At 43.4% G+C, this 15,264-nt stretch overlaps 1 protein-coding gene across 1 annotated transcript; it reads left to right on the top strand.

Moving 5' to 3' along the window:
• The first annotated feature begins 554 nt into the window (after window positions 1–554).
• On the top strand, window positions 555–3,465 carry LOC136546320 (mediator of RNA polymerase II transcription subunit 20a-like). Its single transcript, XM_066538297.1, has 4 exons — window positions 555–672; window positions 749–1,088; window positions 2,089–2,178; window positions 2,766–3,465. The coding sequence occupies exons 1-4, from the start codon at window positions 656–658 to the stop codon at window positions 2,994–2,996; spliced, it is 678 nt and encodes a 225-aa protein (XP_066394394.1). The 5' UTR covers window positions 555–655; the 3' UTR covers window positions 2,997–3,465.
• The last annotated feature ends 11,799 nt before the right edge of the window (window positions 3,466–15,264 follow it).

The following is a 15,264-nucleotide window of genomic DNA, read 5'->3' as shown; positions in this document are numbered from 1 at the left end:
ACATGATGATCCCACGATCAACACCATAAGCAAGACCCTAGAAATACAAGAGAAGATCCAATATATAAAGCAAAGTCCAAGCACGAAGATGGAAACCAAGCCAGATGCAAGATCACGAAGAAACGAGCTCCACAGAGGTGACCGGACACGGTCCTATGAGGACCGGACGCGTCCAATCAGTTGCTCGGCAACAGTAGACGTCAGCAGCAGTGACCGGACGCTGAGCGAGGGAGTGACTGGATGCACGGACTTCATTGTTCATTGTCGCGACAACAACTCAGTGAGGACCGAACGCAGCGGCACTGGATGACCGGACGCACAAAGTGCAGCGTCCGATCATATCCAGAGAGGTTCCGGAGCGACGTAATTGCGACCGGACGCGTCCAAGCGGGTCCAAAAGACTTTCCTTTGGGCTTTTGCTGAAATTACTGTGGCAGCCCAAAGCAGTGGGCCATGGCCCGAGTAACAGAACACGTCGTTGGGCCCGCTACCCAGGCTCGTATAGAAAGAAAAAAAATACAGTATTATTATATAGCAGCGTTCTCTCCCTCCCACAGCCAGGCGGCCCACAAGTACCGGCTCCCTTCAGGTTCAGGCCTTCACCAACCTTGGCCCCTCGTCGTTGCCGACGCCGGCGCCTCTCCGAGCCGACGCCATGCCCCCCGTCAAATGGTACCGTACTCTCACATCCCGAACTTTCTTCTCTCTCCTCCCGTTCTGCCTCAAACCCGCGGTTTTCGGCGCGCAGGTTGATGCACTGGCACCCGAGCCCCGGGGCAACGGTCAACAGCCAGATCCTCTCGGAGGCGTGCGGCTGCGCGGAGTCCCTCGGCGGCTCCAAGGACGGGCGATGGAAGACCTCCATATTCTTCTACCGCGCCATGACCCGGGACGGCGCGGGGGGCCCCGCGGGGCAGCAGCACCCCGACTTGCCTAGGGAGCTCCTCGGTGTCGCGCTCCACGAGCGCCCGGGGCTCTACTTCTCCATCGTCCGCGCCCAGCGCCTCGTCCTCCAGGCCGATGCAGCGTTCCCCCAGGTCATGGAGAAGCTCCAGTCCTACAGAATCCGCGTCGCCCTCAACTTTGAGGTCACCTCTTGCACTTCTGGTTTCAGATTCGACCCCTGTATTTAGGGTTTTGCGCTTAGAAGTCTTGTTTTGCTTTGGTTCAAGCGATAGCGGGCAAATGTGCTTGTAATCGATCTGAAACTGTCAATTAAGCTCAACTCTAGGTTTACTCATTTTGTCTTCCCTTCTGATAAGCCAAACAAATCTGTGTTCTGCTAAAATTGGATTCTGTCTGACGCTTGCTTCATATACAGTGTAAAATTTCATGGCTAGGATTTTCTGAGAACTTCATGAGGAAAGCCACAACAGGTGTTGAGTGAAACAGAACTAACACGGGTGATAACTGATAAGCGCAAGCAGCAAGTGGCACATATGAGTTAGTATACCTGTCACTGAAGAGGGTTTGGGCACACCCATACTTGCCCACACCCAAATCCAGATCATCATTGTCCATACCTTACCCTCCCCAAACTCCTCCATACACATTTGCCCAAACCCACTGGATAATGATCAAGCAATAGGGAGAGGTGCTTGGAGTTGGAGTCTCCTTGGGTACTAGTGGGTATACCCATTTCTAATGGTTAAATAGTTTTCTACCCACACCAACAGACCTCACCCTCCCCAATCTCGTCCATACTCCATACTCATTTGCGCAAACCCACTGGATAATTATCAAGCAATAGGCAAGAGGTGCCTGGAGTTGGAGTACTTGCATCATCCGTCACTAGTGGGTATACCCATATGAAACCCATTTCTAATGGGTAAATAATTTTCTACCCTTACCAACAGGTATAAGAGTTAGGATGGGCTCAACTAATAACAAAGAGTTTTCACAAGATCTCAAAGCCACCTGAAATTAATTGGGTTATGAAAGGTGTATATTTTTGTTCCAAAACTCAACTAGGTAGGCCTGTTTCTTGTAAATTTTGATTTGCTTTCTGTTTTTCTATGTTAACCTCGTCACTTCTGTCATAATCTTGTATACAACTTCAATTGTTTCATGTGCTTGAATATTCTTCAGGGGTTTCAGTATCAACTGGGTGATTTCTGCCTGAGGATAGGAAAATGTGTTCCTAATAATTCTGAAGCACTGAGAGGAATTATGATGGAGGTATCATTTCATTTTCTTCTTTTGAATTTCTCTTGTACTGATGTGAGTCATGTGACTGGTTCTTTGCCTTTTCTTACTAAATATCAAAACACAAACCAAATGATATAAAGTAATAACTTAAGATTTAGATTTGGTAAAATACTGTTTAAAAGTATGATAGTCTAAACCAGTAATCCTACAGAGCATCCTCTACTGATGATATGGTACCCTATGACCTGGTTCTTTTCTTTGAAAGTTTGACTCTGAGATCTATCCTTATTATAAATTGAGTAGTATAAACTGAAGCACTAACTGATTGTTAACCTGATGAACTTTGGTTGGCATAATACCAGTCTTTTAGTGTCTTTGCTTATTTGTAAAACTTGTGAGCTTACTGTTCACTTTTGCTTCGCTATTATGACTGCAGTCTGAAAGCATGTTCAGTATCTTCTGTGCCAATGCTAATAGTAGAAAAACTGAACAAAAAGCAATAGTTGAAAAGTTCACCATGTTATTTGAACTTGTGCCTGCCATGCAAACTTACTTTTACTAATGTTGCTCAAATTTACCGGCAAGCTTGTTTGAGTTTATTCTTACCCTCTATGCAGGTAGAGTATTATCCACTATCTTCCATTAAAAAATCCAAGGCAGTCATGGAGGACTTCTTTGACATATGGCAGGAAACAGTTGCGAAGAAGTCATTACCTGGTCAATTCATTCATGTAGACTCAAGCTTTTCAGATTATGGTCTTTCAGATCAATATTCTTTTCAACATACTGCAGTTCAATATGCAACTTGCTTGCAGCAGCTCATGGCTGCAGTAACAGTAAGGGGCTAGAGAGAAATTCTCAAAATCACTCTATAACGTCTTAGGTTGATTCTGCCTGGATGTATGTTGTGTAATGACATGCAAATGGTTTTCCCCCACATGTTCTTTTAAGATGCCCTCTACTGGTAATTGGCAAATTACAATGGTCACATTCTGTGTCCGTGGTGGGGTGCAGGCTGAGCCTCCAGCCTTTGTGAAAGAACTCTTGTTTGCTCGAAATGGTGCACATATAGTCAATCTGACAAAGTTACTGCTCTCCGTTATATCCAAATTATAAGTTGTTTTGGCTTTTTTAAAGTACATACAATATTGTCAAGGGTGTCAAAATCGTAGATTCTAAATCGAATTGGGGATCTTTAGGTAAGATTGTAATCACAGAATCGTATACAAAGAATATGTGAAAACTTTATTTTAGGTAAGATTGTGATCATAGAATCGCATAAATAAAAATTGTAAAAGCTCTACTGATTAGAATAAAAACGTAGACTTTATTGATTAACATCGCAAACGTAGACTTTATTGATTTCTCGGATTTTAGTTGGAGCAGTCTAGTAAACGGGTATGCATAATTTCCTTTCTCCCCGTATGCATCTATCTGTGAGTAGACATACATGTAGTGTTCTAACATTGCTTCATTCATTCCTTTTGTCCAGGCTCGATGTGGAGCCGAAGCTAAGTTTAGTGGCTTTAGATGCTTCAGGTAGCATTGGTGGCAATGCAGAATAGCCACAGGAACAGGTCGTTACCTGGAATACATTACAGGGGTAGAAATTATTGATGAGGACCACTTGTATAGTTGTATGTGATATTGGGGCCGAGGGATGAGAATGATAACGTGCGAGGAGGTTGTAACACAAATCACAAACAGCAACGAGTTCAGAGACAAACAAGCACGAGAAGAACATGGGAGGAGAGAGAAGGGATAAGGTAAAAGATCCCAGGAACAAAATCGTCGGTCTAGGTCTAATATTTTTTGATCCAATAGATTAAAGAGGGTTGGAATAGTGAAATAGTATTTTCATCATGTGTGACTCACTTCACGAAGCTCGTAACTTTGATTGCATTCAAACGAAGCCCGCTTGCCGTGGGGGTAAAATTCCGATTTTCTCAAGGGATGGGAAAGGCTTGTTTCTAGAATACCCTTAAGAAGCTCCGTAAAAAAACATAAGTTAGGGTTCAACTTGATATTTTTTATTCGAGAGCAAAGTTATTGGAGTTGTGCTGGGCAAAGTTGAGTGTAGAGTAGAAGAAATTAGAGTGGACTGTACTCTTAGTCACATAGGCCCCATTCGACTTATCTCATATCCGGTTTATTCGGTTTATTTTTTTGGCCGGAACAGTATTTTTCTCTCACAACAATTCAGCCAGAACAGTGTTTTTCAGCCAGTTTCAACCAACCGAACGGGGCTATAGTATCTTGCAGAATTGAATCTCAAACCAAGTGAATGGCAGCGACAAATGTTCTCTTTTTTTTTACATTCGACAAGTGTTGGAGTATCTCCGAGAGTATCCAAAACACTCTCCCAAACTAGGTTTTTTTGGCAGAATAGAAAAAGAAATCATCTCCACCAACTCCCAATACTACATCCTAATCTTTAAAACCTCCGTTGCCCGTAAAGATGCGGGATGAAAACGGATCGGATCGGTACGGATAATGCTCCCATATCTTAATCCGCTTTTCTTTATCGAATTTGGTGCGGAGCGGATAATACACGGATGTGGATGCGGATGTAGATTTTTTCAGATGTCGGAGCTGGTACAGATATGGAGCGGAACCAAATCATAAATGGATTTAACTTTTTGCGAGATAATGGATTTAACTAGTCGAGTAAAACGTGCATACGTAGAGAATTATATGCTCGTCAAAAATTGATTGATTAAAGAACCAAGGATGGGCGAACTGATCATAGATCAGTTAGTTGGGTTCATTGCGGTGGAACCTGCCACCTAAGCTCAAATCCTCGACTTGCCACGGGTGCTCGTATTATCCTAGATTTATTCCAGGATTTAACGATGTTATGCTTTCAGTTGTGGACGACGTCCCCGTCGACAGCGAGACGCCTGTGGTGACTTTGTGAATTTCGAGATCTATAGGCTCAGGCCTCCGGAGATGCTCATAGGGGTAGGGTTTTGCGTACGCATGTTCATAGGGGTGAGTGTTTGTGTGTGTCGTGAGCGTCTACGTTGTATTATGTTTAAAAAAAACAAGAACGGGCAATAGATGATAATCTTGCAATAGATTTCATGTTGCGGCTATCACGTTGACAATTAACATTTAACATGATATCTTCACTAAACAATGATAAGTTATTAAGTTATAACATCTAGCAAATTCTTAATTTAAAAATTAGGACATCAAACAACCACATCACAAAATAAAAGTTCTCAACTAACAAACTTTTTTAAATCATGAATTCTTTAGTCTAGGGAGAGAAATTTTCGGATATCCTATGTTACCCATCGGATAATCCGCATAGAATTTTTGGATAATCCATATCCACCGGATTTTACGTGTACCGTATCCTACCCCGTATCCGCACACAATCGGATTCGGATTATCCGTATCCGCATGGATATTAAAAGTTCTTCTCTGTATCCTCAGGATTCAGATTCGGATCGGATCGGTTCGGAAAATTATCCACACTACTTTCACCCTACCAGTGGCGATCTAAACGCGCTTATTGTGCGGCTAATCTAAAGGTGGAAGGGCAGGGAAAGAATAAAGAGTAGAAAATATTCCTATACAAATGTACAAGAGAGAACAAATATATAAAAGTGGTTAAGATAATTTCGAAATAGTATACGATTCCTAATGTAAAATTATATTTTATATTTTAGAAGTAAATTATTGGGAACTATTGAAGATGATCTTATTTATTCCTCCCAATACTTTTTAGCGAGTTGGAAAACTCTATAGTTTTGGAAAGAAAATATTTATAACTATAGGAGATGCTATTAGCCAAACTGACATGGCTTATTGGACATGCTCTTACTGCAGCAAATGCCATACGCTACTTGTTTCCCTCCTTTCATACTGTTAATGATTTACTGTAGCAAATAGTGTACGGCTCTTTTTATGCTTACTCCCTCCGTCTAGAAAAGAATGTAATTATAGAAACCGCGCTGATTAAGCTAGCTAAAGTTTGACCAAGCTTATAGTAATTAATATTAATATTTATGTCTTCAAATAATTTATTATAAAAATATATTCTATAAATAATCTAATGATATTTATTTGTCGTGTTAGTATTTTTTTCATATAATTATAGTTAAAATTTAAACCGTTTAACTCCTCCTCGAAATATAAAAATTGCATTTTTTTACTGAGGTAGTACCTAACAAAAGCAGACTGCTCACTGTTAACACGCACGGTGTTACATGCTATATACTCCCTGCGTCTTAAATTAATCTTCGTTTTTAGATTTATAGAAAATATATAATTATATCTCTAAATAAATTTATTATAAAAAATAAATTCAACGATCTATCTAATAATATTAATTACGTACTATAAATATTAGTATTTTAAATATATATAATTAGTCAACGTTATTTTTTGGGAACCGACAACGACAGTTTGAGGCGGAGGCAAATTTTTGTTTCGCGCTACATCACCGGTCCACGAAGATTTTTTTTAATTTTAACATTTTTAAACACTAATTCTAAATCTAACACTGTCAGTTTTTTTTAAACTAACACTTTTAGCCGCGCCTAGTGCCCTGGCGCGGCCAAATGCCTGTGTCACGCCATGCATGGTGACGCGGCAGCGGGCTGACGTGGCGACGACCGGAATCGCTGACCGCTGACGTGGCAGAGCCTGCTGCGCCACCGATCTTAGCGCGGCGCCGTCGCGCCATCCCTCGCGCGGCAGTCGCTGTCGGGTCGATTCAAACAGTAACGTCTGAGCTGTCGCTGTCGGCAGTCCCTCGCGGCGCGGCGCAGTACCGGCACAGGAAAGGAGAGCGGCCTTTTGGACAGACACAGAGCGCACGCAGTTTGTCCAGCCCCACAAGTTGCCTCTGAGCTGTCCTTCACTGATGGCTTTGCCTGGCTTGTCACTGTGGAAAGGTTCAACGGCCACGCATCTTCTGCACTCTGCACAGTAACGCCTGTCACGCTAGGGGATGGCGTCTCCAATCGGCTAGAACGATATCCGTTTGATCCGATCGCTAGCGGTAGGAGCGGTGACTTGGCAGCCATCAGGGCCGCTGAACACTGACGTGGTTGGGGCTATCGCGCCACAGATCTGGACGCAGCACTAACGCGCCACGGAGCACACAACCTGTTCGTTTGGTCGTATTTGGTTTATAAGCCATAGCTTATCAGCCAACGAACAATATTTTTCTCTTATACTAAACCAGCCAACAATACTTTCAGCCATGACTTATAAGCTAAACAAGCCCAAACGAATAGAACGATGGCACGGCAAGACCCTAGCGGGCGGGTTCATCGAATTGGCAGGCCCATCGCCTGGCTAGGGGCCGGCCGGGCAAACCTCTGCGGCAGAGCGTGCAGCTAGAGACTAGAGTAGATTGTCAGGGCTAGTCTAGTCTTGCGGACGGGTGAATGAATTATTGTACGCGCTCCTTGCAGTTGATGGTTGGTGCACTACTGTTGTGCATGTGAGGCCGCCTGACGCTGCATGGTTTGGTTTCATCGATCAGATACTCGTTTACCGACGACTTCATCAACTATCTTAAATTTAAATTTGATTAACTTTATAGAAAATAGTATTAATATTCATCACTCCAATCAAATAGATACATTATAAAAATATATTTGATAACAAACCTAATAGGTATTCAGTGTGATAAATATTAGTATCTTTTTTATATAAATTTATATAGTTAACCTTTCGATCGTTTAGCTTAGCGTTGTTCTAAAACAAGTAAAGTCCACCGTGGCCTCTCAAACTTGTTCATGTATGTTCATCACAGTCTCTAAACTGTAAACTTGTTCGTCTGTGTCATCCCAATCCCTAAACTCAAAAATTGCATATTTAGATTCTTACACTCGTTTGGCCATATCATCTTGAGTCCTAGACTCGCTAACTGTCTATTTAGACAGTCAATCTATGTTTAGATCTAAAGGATGATTTGCAAATTAAGATGACACAATTAAACAAGTTTGAGGACCTAAGCAGGTGATTTGCATGTTTAGAGACCAGAATGATATAGTCAAACAAGTTTAAAAATATAATCTAAATGGACGATTTACAAATTTAGAGACCAGAATGACATAGCCGAACAACTTTTGAAGAAGATAATAAGCTTTACTCCATCTGTCCCAAAATAGAAGTCGTTCTCGCTTCCCGAGAAGTCAGTTTTTTTCAACTTTGACCAATTTTATATATAAGAATATTAATATTTATAATACATAATTATAATACATAATTAGTATATTAGATAGATCGTTGAATATACTTTTATAATAAACTTATTTGAAGATATAAATGTTGCAAGTACCCCTCACACATTGCATTTCTTGCCCTAAGGCAACCACTTCTCACACCAATCCTAGCATTGTTATAAGTCTCAAGGAATGTTATGCGCTCCCAAATATTTAGCAATACAGGCCCAGACTACCCTTGCTACTGGGCAAGTAAAAAACAAATGAGAGCTTGTGTGGCCCCTCCCGGACATTTACGGGAACGATTGAGTGATTTGGTGGAGCTCGTGTGGAAAACCGTTTGTTTTGCTGATGCCGCATGACCTCATATACGGATGCTTCAAAACACCAAAGCTACTGTGCAGAGTGCAGAGTGCAGAAGATGAGAACAATGTCCTCTTGCATTATGTAGAGTGCAGAAGATGTGTGGCCACTGAACCTTTCCACAGTGATAAGCCAGGCAAAGCCATCGGTGAAGGACATCTCAGAGGCAACTTGTGGGGGTGGACAAACTGCGCGCGCTCCATGTCCGTCCAAAAGGCCACTCTCCTTTGCGGTGCTGGTACTACGCTGCGCCGCGAGGGACTACCAACAGCGACAGCATAGACGTTACTGTTTGAATCGACCCGACAGCGACTGCCGCGCCACGAGGGATGGCGCCGCGGCACCGCGCCAAGATCGGTGGCACGGCAGGCTCTGCCACGTCAGCGGTCAGCGATTCTGGTCGTCGCCATGCCACCATGCATGGCGCGGCATAGGCATTTGGCCGCGCTAGGGCAATAGGCGCGGCCAAAAGTGTTAGTTTTTTTTTAAAAAAAACGACCGTATTAGATTTCAAATTAGTTTCCAAAAAGTGTTAAAATTAAAAAAAAATTCTCCACGAAGCCCCAAATCCTCCACACCGAACGAGATTTTTTTTTAATTTTAACACTTTTTAGAAACTAATTTTAATTCTAACATGGTCGGTTTTTGTTTAAACTAACACTTTTGGTCGCGCCTATTGTCCTGGCGCGGCCAAATGCCTGTGCCGCGCCATGCATGGTGGCGCGGCAAAGGGCTGACGTGGCGGCGATCAGAATCGCTGACCGCTGATGGGGCAGGGCCTGCCGTGCCACTGCCGTGCCCTGATCCATGGCGTGGCAGAGCCGAATAAAACCGACCGCCGCGGCCTGCGTCCGCCAGTGGCCGAGAAGCTGCCGTTGTCCGAGCAACACAGCAAGGCCGCCTGGCCGTCGCGCCCGTGTCCGCCCACCGCCGAGCACACCGGCCGCCGCAGTCGCGTCCGCCCGCGCTAGCCAGCCCGCCGCCGAGCACGGCACGGCCGTCGGCCGCCCGGTGCGGCTGCCGAGCCCGCACACCGGCGCGCCACCCCCTTGGACCATGCACGGCGCCTGCCCGCCGAGGACTGCACCCGTGCCTCCCGGCCCGGTCTAGCGTGCTGCAGCGAGGTACTCCCCTAATAAAGTTAGCAAAATTATTAAAGTATAGTTAGTAGAGTTAGTAAAGTTATTTAGTTTAGTTAGTTTAGGTAATATAGTAAATTAGTATAGGTAGTAAAGTTAGGTAGTTTAGTTAGTACAGTTATTGAGTCTAGTTATACATTGGATTTAGTCTAATTAGTTGTTATAGTTAGCCTTGTATAGATGTTAATATTATATTAGTTAGTATAGTTATAGTTAGAATATGCATTAATATTACTATGGACATTATGTACGACGATTTCGACGACTTGATGAAGTTTCTTGAAATGCTTTTGCAGATGGATTGTTGTGTTAGAGTTTTGTATGGAGGAAGTGTTAGGAGAAAAGATGGTATGTTTGAGGTTATGGAAGAAGAATTGAAATAGTTTGATGAACCTCCTAGCTTCAATGACCTTTGTGTTCGTTTGAATACAAAGTTTGATGATGATTTCACACTAAAGGGGAGGTTTGATACTGGGAAGACTAGGGCACACTATGTCCTCATGCCCTTGCGCGACCCTGCTCACTGATCCCGCTACACTAGGGTTCTCCAAGGTTCCAATGTGCCCATGGTTGAGGTGGCGGTGGAGAATAGGTACAGGATGCAGGGTGTTCAGGATGGCTCATCCAACGACGGTGTTGGAGGCAATGAGCAAGAATTGGGGGTCGAAGGGGAAGCAACTCAGGGTACCATGGATTTGGATGGTCAGTTGATGCAGGAGCAGTTTTATTCAACTACAGTAGGTTGTATAAGCAATGACTTTGATGTGAATAATTTCAAATGGGAAGAGGAGGAGCAGGAGGAGGATGACAGGATCGATGATGTAGTTAGCAGTGATTTAGACGATTCTAATGATGACTAAGGAGGTACAGATACTACGCCAACACCGGCTAATGCCATGCCAGTACCGGTTCATACTATGACATTACCAGTACCAACTAAGGTTTTGCATGGTGTCCAGGCTCAGGGTAGACTAGTCATAGATTTGGTTGCAGATGATACCCCCTATGATTCATGGGCCAGAATTAGCGAAGCGCAGTAGTATGTTCTACCACCACCTTACACAGCGACTGAGCTCGAGCAACTAAGGTCCAAGAATGTACCTTTCATGGGCGTTCTGAACTATAGGGATATCAGCATGACGGATATGGCAGTTTGTGACACTGGTCTCTAGTTGTATAGGAATTCATTGTATAACCATGAGAAAGAAACCATTAGGAAGAGGATGATATTCAACACAATGTCAGAGATGAAACTCTTCCTTCAGGACTATGCTGTGTACCACCATAGACCGTACACCGTTAGTCATTCGGACCAGGAGTTGAGGTACCAAGTGATATGTAAAAATGGTTGTATGTGGAGGTTAAATGCACGAAAGAGACAGGGTGATGGCAAGTGGAGGATAACTAAAGTTGTCGAACCCTACACTTGCCTAGACAATAGAGGGAAGGAAAATCATCATCAGCTCACTACATGTTACCTTGTCCGTCGTATATTGGGGCTCGTTGATGATAATAATGACATCTCGGTGTCTTCTTTACAACAGTCCATATCTGGATTTGTTAGGTATGATGTGACGTACGAAAAGGCTTGGTGTGCTAAGCAAATTGCTCTGGCGATTCGATGGGGTACTTGAAAGCTCTTTAGGTATGATGTGACGTACGAAAAGGCTTGGTGTGCTAAGCAAATTGCTCTGGCGATTCGATGGGGTACTTGAAAGCTCTAGTTTGGTTTTAGTGAATTGATGAAACCCTAAGTGCTAACCTAGTTTATCAAGTGATCATGATATAGGTAGAACACTCCAAGTGGTGAAGCAAATGAAGATCATAACATGATGATAGTGATGCCATGGTAATGATCAAGTACTCGGACTTGGAAAGAACAAAGAGAAAAACAAAAGGCTCAAGGCAAAGGTATAAATTGTAGGAGCCATTTTGTTTTGGTGATCAAGACACTTAGAGAGTGTGATCACATTTAGGTTTGATAGCCGTACTATTAAGAGGGGTGAAACTCGTATCAGAATGCGGTTATCAAAGTGCCACTAGATGCTCTAACTCATTGCATATGCATTTAAGATCTAGTGGAGTGCTAACACCCTTGAAAATGTTTGTGAAAATATGCTAACACATATGCATAAGGTGATACACTTGGTGGTTGGCACAATTGATCAAGGGTGGTGAAGCTTAGGTGCAAGGGTAAGAAACTCCACCGGCGGAGTGTCCACCCGTAGAGTGCGGACAGTCCGATGGTGCCACCAGTGCCTTAGACAGAAAAGACGGAGGTCACTGTAAGTGACCGAACGCTGGTCTCAGTTGGACCGGCGCATCCGGTCAGTGGCAGCAGAGGGCGTGCGTTTTGGTCTCATGACCGGACGCTGGGTCGCTCGGCGACCGGATGCTGGCAGGCTGCGTCTGGTCAATGCTGACGTACACTAATGCATGGCATACAGAGGAGACATTATGTGACCGGACGCTGGCTGTGTCCGGTCAAGCATGACCGGACGCGTTCGGTCAGGAAAAATCACGTTTGGAACCTTACTAGAAACGGCCGGACGCTAAGGTCCAGCGTCCAGTCACTTTCTAACTGACGCGTCTGGTCAGCAGACGACCGTTGAAATCTGATGAACAGTATTTGAAGTAGGGGACACGTGGCGTGAATTATGTGACCAGACGTTGAGGACCAGCGTCCGGTCGATCGGACCAGAGTGTCCGGTCACCCCGTGTTGTGCCCAGTGAATGGGTATAACGACTCTATTTTGTGGAGGCTTCTATTTAAGCCCCATGGCCAGCTGTGGCTCACATCTTTGGCCATTTTCATTGACATAGCAACCTTGTGAGCATAGCCAAAGCCCTCCCACTCAACTCCATCATTGATTCATCATCATAGTGAGATTGGGAGTGATCCAAGTGCATTGCTTGAGTGATTGCATCTAGAGGCACTTGGTGTTCGTGTTTTGCTGCGGATTTTGCTTGTTACTCTTAGTGGTTGCCGCCACCTAGACAGCTTAGAGCAGCGAGGATCGTCGAGCGGAGGTGGTGATTGTCTCCAGCTTCGATCGTGGTGATTATGAGGGGTTCTTGACCTTTCCCCGATGGAGCACCAAAAGGTACTCTAGTGGATTGCTCGTGGCTTGTGTGATCCTCATCTTATGTTGGTTGTGCAGCACCCTATTGAGGGTTTAGCGTGTGATGTCAATTAGCGCATGAACCTCCAAGTGAGTGAATCACCACAACAAGGAGTAGCTTGCCACAAAGCAAGTGAACCTCGGTAAAAACCATTGTGTCTATCTTTGATTCCGAGGTGATTGGTCTCCATTGTTATTCTCTCTTATGATTGATTGGCTCCTTCCTCTACACGACGGTATAACCTTCTTGATCACTCTCTTTACATTATCGCAAACTAGTTATCAAGCTCTTTAGTGTAACTAGTTGTGAGAGCTTGGTTGGTGTGGCTCTTTAGTTAGTCTTTGAGAGCACACTAACATAGGGTAGTGTCTTTGCTATTGTGTGGATAGACACTATCTAAACTAGAATTGTGGTAGGTGGCTTGCATTTTGAGTAGGCTAGCACAACACTCGCTTTGCCTCATAATTGTCTAACCGGTTTGTTAAGTGTTGTTGTAGAAATTTTATTAGGCTATTCACCCCCTCTAGCCATTAGGACCTTTCAAGTGGTATCGGAGCTGAGGTCATCGTTATTTGAGGCTTAACAACCTTCTGTGTTAAAATGGCTCAAATCAACAACACCAAGAAGCCACCCCAATTTAATGGCTCCAACTATCCTTATTGGAAGGATAAGATGACAACATATATCAAGTCAATCAATAGGAAGATTTGGAAGGTGGTAGAAACAAAAATTGAGATAGAAAATGAAGAGGCTCCCATCGCCGTCGAAGAATTGCTACTTCAAAATAATGATATTGCTCTTAGTGCTATCCATGATGCTTTGGATGAAAGAACATTTGAACAAATCAAGAACATTGAGAGAGCTCACGAGGCATAGAAGAAATTGGAAGAATAATTTGAGGGCACCAAGGAAATCAAGGGTGCAAAGGCATACATTCTCAAGGACAAATTTGCTAGTTTCAAGATGAAGGAAGATGAGAGTGTGTCGGACATGTTCCATCGAATGAAAGTGATTGTAAATGATCTCAAGGCACTTGGTGAGAAGATAGAAGACAAGGAGTTCTCAAACAAGTTCTTAAGATGCCTACCCTTAAGATTTGGTACATTGGTCACTATTCTAGTAAGGAGTGGTTTGGACACCATGACACCAAACCAAGTCTTGGGAGATATCATGACCGATGATGCCTATAGAGATGATGATAAGAAGGAAGAAAAGAGGGAGAAGAAAGATGAGAAGAAGGAAGACAAGAAGAAGAGTGTGGCATTTAAGGCCACATCATCCAAGGGCAAAGCAAAGTAAGAAACATCAAGTGAGGATGATGATTCATGGGATGATAGTGATGATGAGAAGATGGCTCTCTTTGTCAAGAGGTTTGGCAAGTTCATGGTAAAGAAAGGCTACCGTGCAAGAAGAAAGAAGTCTTCATCCAAGAACAAAGATGAGTCAAGAAGATGCTTCAAGTGTGGAAGCAAAGATTATCTTGTTGCTCAATGCCCATATAATAGTGACAATGATGATGACAAGAAGAACAAGAAGAAGGACAAGAAAGAAAAGAAGGAGAAGAAGGACAAGACATTATTCAAGAAGAAGAAGGGTGGATCATATGTGGTCACTTGGGATAGTGATGCTTCCTCAAGTGATGATGATGATGATAGTGATGATCACAAGACCACCAAGAAGAAGGTTCTTGCAAGTATAGCAATCAATGAGAAGCCTTCTCTCTTCGACTCTCCATCATGCTTCATGGCAAAGGCCACTAAGGTACAAACTTGTGATGATGGAAGTGATAGTGAACATGATAGTGATAGTGATAATGATGATGATGAACCTACAAAAGATGAATTAATTGACATGCTAGAAGATGCTAGAGAACACTTTGACATCTCAAGGAGGGAATGCAAAAGCTTACGTAAGGAACTAAAAGCCCTTAAGCAAGCATTTGATGAGCTTAATGCATCTCATGAGAGGCAAGAGGATGCCCATGAGAAGCTTTGCAAGGCTCACAAAAAGCTTGAAAAGGCTCATTCCTCTCTACTTGATGAGCAAACTAAAAAATAAGCATGTTGAAACTTGTAATATAGGTTTAACTTGTGATTTAATTGATACATCACTATCTATGCCTATCATTATTCCTCCAACTAACCCTTCTTGTAGCACTTCCACTTCCACCTCATCTAGTAGTGATGGTCTCACTTGTGATACCTCACTAGTGGTTGAGAATGAGAACCTCAAGAAGGAGGTAACTAAGCTCACTCACACCTTGGCTAAGGCTTATGGTGGTGAGGACCGCTTGCTTATGGCCT

This window comes from Miscanthus floridulus, chromosome 3 (assembly GCF_019320115.1).
Source record: "Miscanthus floridulus cultivar M001 chromosome 3, ASM1932011v1, whole genome shotgun sequence".
NCBI lineage: Eukaryota > Viridiplantae > Streptophyta > Magnoliopsida > Poales > Poaceae > Miscanthus > Miscanthus floridulus.
This window is presented reverse-complemented; position numbering and strand designations above follow the sequence as displayed.

Excerpts from the sequence above, each read along its gene's own strand:
- LOC136546320 (XM_066538297.1), top strand. Across the intron at positions 1,089-2,088 it reads GCGTCGCCCTCAACTTTGAG|GGGTTTCAGTATCAACTGGG; the intron begins GTCACCTCTTGC and ends AATATTCTTCAG. Across the intron at positions 2,179-2,765 it reads TGAGAGGAATTATGATGGAG|GTAGAGTATTATCCACTATC; the intron begins GTATCATTTCAT and ends CCCTCTATGCAG.